This window comes from Zeugodacus cucurbitae, chromosome 5, assembly GCF_028554725.1.
Source record: "Zeugodacus cucurbitae isolate PBARC_wt_2022May chromosome 5, idZeuCucr1.2, whole genome shotgun sequence".
NCBI lineage: Eukaryota > Metazoa > Arthropoda > Insecta > Diptera > Tephritidae > Zeugodacus > Zeugodacus cucurbitae.
Genome location: NC_071670.1, coordinates 16,285,182 through 16,289,364, shown reverse-complemented (window position 1 = coordinate 16,289,364; position 4,183 = coordinate 16,285,182). Strand labels below are relative to the sequence as shown.

The window sequence follows — 4,183 nt, the reverse complement described above, 5'->3', positions numbered from 1 at the left end:
TTCCCTCAAGCGATTTGACATATTCGATATAATTTTCAAAGTGTAATTATTGCTTATTTATATTCCTGGTGCCGTGTTTTTAGTGCGTTGAGAGATGAAACCGGGTTTTGACGCAACGCCTGTCTAATTTACTACATAATTTTTTGATTGGATTTATGTCAGGATATTGGGTCGGCGGTTCTATAACTTTGGAACAATATTCAAGCAACCAAGACCTTACGATACGGGCTTTATGTTTTGTGCAGATAAGTGTGGTGGTTCGAAGCTCATATGTATATTTGCTTTATGTTAATTAGAGAACGGCATGAGGCTGAAGTCCTAAGTTTTAAGCCTCTCATAATCAATTACAATATATGACTGTTTGTATTTGTTTCGTCTCACTTACCGAATAAATGAAATAGCAAAATGCAATTTTATAGTCTTAAAACATGACTTTAATTGTGCGTTCAAATGTTTTCATTTTCTCTTCTCACATACTCTCAATTAGGCTTACGAAATGAAGTAAAACATTTTGATATTTTAAACAATTTGTATATCACAAACGGCAAACTACCTTCGTGCTCCATCCGTCTTTGGTTTTTTTCGTTTTCCTTCTACACATCTCTCTAGTCTTTACACCATTCTTCTTTCGCGTGTCAGCTAATATCCCTCTAGCTAGCTCCGGTATGGGTAAGTTTTTCAATTGATTTTCAATATCAATTAAGAAATTTCCACAGATACCCGGAATATGGCTCGCGATAAAGAAAACTGCAATATTAAGAGAATTAATTTTTTATAGTCGCAATAATATAATAAGATCAGATAAGAGTTCAGTATAAGTGAATGACAACGTGGCCAGTTCTCTCAGTCTTAGATGACCTATATATAACTCTATAATTCCCTCGCATGCCTATCGAATATTACTATGTGTGCGTTGTGACTTTCTCAACAATATAGTTGTGTCGTTACGCAGTCCACTAATTTCAGGACCCGCAGTAGAAATAAGATAAAAGTTCGGGTAGATTATCCATAGAGATGAGAACACGACTAAGCAAACTACAATATCAGTTAACAACCCACTGCTCGATGAGAAAACTTATAAGTTGTTGTCAAATAGTTTCATAACTTACCGCCAATTATCAAATATATAATTTTTGGTGCCAGGAACATTTTGTTTGCCAAATTTAGTCAAACTTTCTACAAAATGATTTCTCAATAGTACGTAGTTAGGCATCCCGTTGAGGACTACAACTGATCAACAACTTGTGGGAAACTTTTATAGTGAAATTGCAAAAATGTTATACGGCGCTTAAACTAGTCAACAAAGTTTAGTATTATGTTGGAATTGAGTTTTTGACGAGAATATCAAACGAATTTTGTTTTTTATTCGACTGAATTAATATTCACTTGATTCAAAGATGGAGTAGTCTACGGATCAAGTTTGAAACTGTACAAGATATTTTACAACAGTTTCCTCGAAGCAATTCGCTATCCCGCAAACGCTCGTACCACTAACAACATAGTATATGAAGACTTTATTCGAGGGTAAGTGGATTTCTTTTTACATTTATTGGTAGCATTGGCTGACCTAAAATTCCAGAAGTGCTTATTCTGTTTACCAGTGTAACAAGGACAATTCATTAAACGAATGACGTATTTTCTTTAATAAATACAGACTAACGTGCTGTTGCATATCTCTCAGTGTCGATTTTACGTGATGGAACAATACCACAGAGAGCACATAAATTTTAAACGGTATGAACCTATTTCATAAACCGATTTATCTACTGAATTAAGTAACACAAAACCAACAAGTAAGGAAGGGCTAAGTTCGGTTGTGACCGAACATTTTATACTCTCGCAATTTATTTATTTATTTTTTCCTTCAATTTATTTAATTTGATTAATATAACACACAATTTGACCAATATATTCGGTATATACAAATATGGTATGAAGTCCATCGAAAGTTGGAAACCCTAGTATTAGGTATATGGGTGCTAGGTGACTACTGGGCAATACGCATGCGTGTTGAAACACTGATCGATCCCATTTATGACTCCGTCCAAGAAAAGTCGATATGTCTTGGAAATATGTCAATTACTCTTTACCTCCACTGAATGTTAGATACCACATTGTCGAGTCTGTTTCATCAATAATAGCTGCCAGAGAACTTCATTTGGAGGTATTAATTCGCTTACTACAGGATCTATTTTATTTGCGTAAATTGATGGAGATGGAAAATATAGGGAAACATTTCACTGGTTAAATGCTAATAAAACTTAATACTCACTGTCTGTACCTAGTATAATCTTTATACTACCGCAACATGTTGCACAGAGTATAATATTTATTTTTCACATAACGGATGTTTTAACTTCTAAAACTAAACGAGTTATATAAACCAAACAAACTGGACATATTTCTCTTTAGTATTCCCTTTCATATCATGATGATCATGACCACGCCCACCTCAACTAACAAAGGTTATATTGAAAGCTACTAACAAATGAAAAACGTCAGAAACGCAAATTTTATTTTAAAAAGTGCAAAAAAGGTATGGCATCGCCGACAAAAATTTTGTCTAATAAAGAAAATACAATGTATATTTTTGTATTTAAATCTCAGTTATTTCAATGTATTTACTTTTCCTTTTACATTTACATTTTTTACTCGAAATTTTTTTCTTATTCGTCGAACTACTCTTCACTTTATTTTCATCGGTGGTATCTGTGGAAGAATCTTTCGCGCCAGAGTTTTTATTATCACCACTTGCGCTTTTATTATCCTTAGTCGAGGCTCTCTTTTCTTTATCTTCAATGGAGATGTCTATCGAAGAATTCTTCTCCCCAGAGTTTTTGTTATCACCACTTTTGCTTTTATTATTCGCCGTCGAGCTACTCTTTTCCTTATCTTCAATGGTGATATCTATCGAAGAATTCTTTCCCCCAGAGTTTTTGTTATCACCACGTTTGCTTTTATTATTCGCCTTCGAGCTACTCTTTTCTTTATGTTTCCGCGAAGACTTTTCGGAAGTTAGGCTTTCTCCACTTTCGTCACCGATCTCCATGGAATAGAGGTTCAGTAGAGTCAATTGTGGTTTGTATAACAAATTAGATGGCCTCCGTCGATTGGGTTTTTTTAGAACAGCATCAATAACTCCTGCTGTACCTCTTAATAAATTAGTGACTCCTTCTCCTGCATGATTTATCAATCCGAACAGTCCATGGACTCTTGGCATTTCAGAGGCAAGAAGAAATGCTGTAAAAAAATGTAAGTTATAATAATTATTCCTCTACGAATTAGTCCATATTTTAAGAACGGATATCTATATGACTTATTAGTAGACTTCCAGCTTCGACTTCTGCCAGCGAGATGACTTTAATAACCTACCCAAAATAAAGACCGGTAAATAGAGAGACTTCGGATTCATATTGTTTTCACTACAACGATCAGAGGTTATATGTTATATCATATGTAGGGTCTTATATAGAAACTTCAGCATAACTAGTCTACAAAATATAATAAATCCAAATTTTTAACGAAAACACTTGTTCTGATAACAGGACTTTTCAGTTTCATTGCTCTGAGTAACTTTCTCGCGGCTTTTAATTCGACAGATTTGAGGACATCAATGCAAATACTGCGTCTGCGGTTTATGGGAGCTTAAAACTTTTCACATATATATCGTGGATTGACTTTCTTAAGGTTGAGTTCAAAAACTTTGTATACCAGTGCCATTTAAACAATACATATCTGATTCTTAATTCTACGCCAAACGTGTGGTAGCATATAGTAGCGGATTAGTGGTGTCGCCATAAAACTAATATAAAGCTCATAAGCATAATAGAGTTTTTATAGTTTAGACCTCTTTGTTTTAATTTGAGAGGTGTAACATTATACAACAACGTAAACTTCGAAAGAGGTCTAAGTTTTAATACTTCAATATCACTGAAGCGTCAAATTTTGTTGATCACCATTTAATTCCGTAAAAAAGAGTGAAGTATTGTTGGACTCTTAACTGATCACCTTCTGGAATCGAAAATCATGGCAAATTGACTAAAACACCTTCACTTTTGTATCCAAATTTCGCCACCTTCTGATAAGTGCTAATACAAACCCCTTAATTTAGCAAAGGTACTTCATTCAAATAAATAAGAAGCGCAATTTAGTGGCGATAGAGCCTGAATATCTCTAAATATAT

At 34.2% G+C, this 4,183-nt stretch overlaps 1 protein-coding gene across 1 annotated transcript; it reads right to left on the bottom strand.

Annotated features, from left to right (window-relative positions):
• Positions 1–2,585: 2,585 nt before the first annotated feature.
• On the bottom strand, positions 2,586–3,528 carry LOC105220540 (dentin sialophosphoprotein). The gene is made up of 2 exons (XM_054231366.1): positions 3,373–3,528; positions 2,586–3,240 (listed from the first exon to the last, which is right to left on the bottom strand). Exons 1-2 carry the CDS (start codon positions 3,410–3,412, stop codon positions 2,597–2,599), a joined length of 684 nt encoding a protein of 227 aa, XP_054087341.1. The 5' UTR covers positions 3,413–3,528; the 3' UTR covers positions 2,586–2,596.
• Between the last annotated feature and the right edge of the window lie 655 nt (positions 3,529–4,183).

Coding starts and splice junctions, on each gene's coding strand:
- LOC105220540 (XM_054231366.1), bottom strand. CDS start 3,412: ATGAATCCGAAGTCTCTCTATTTACCGGTCTTTATTTTGG. Junction 3,241..3,372: donor TTTACCGGTCTTTATTTTGG/GTAGGTTATTAA, acceptor ATTTTTTTACAG/CATTTCTTCTTGCCTCTGAA.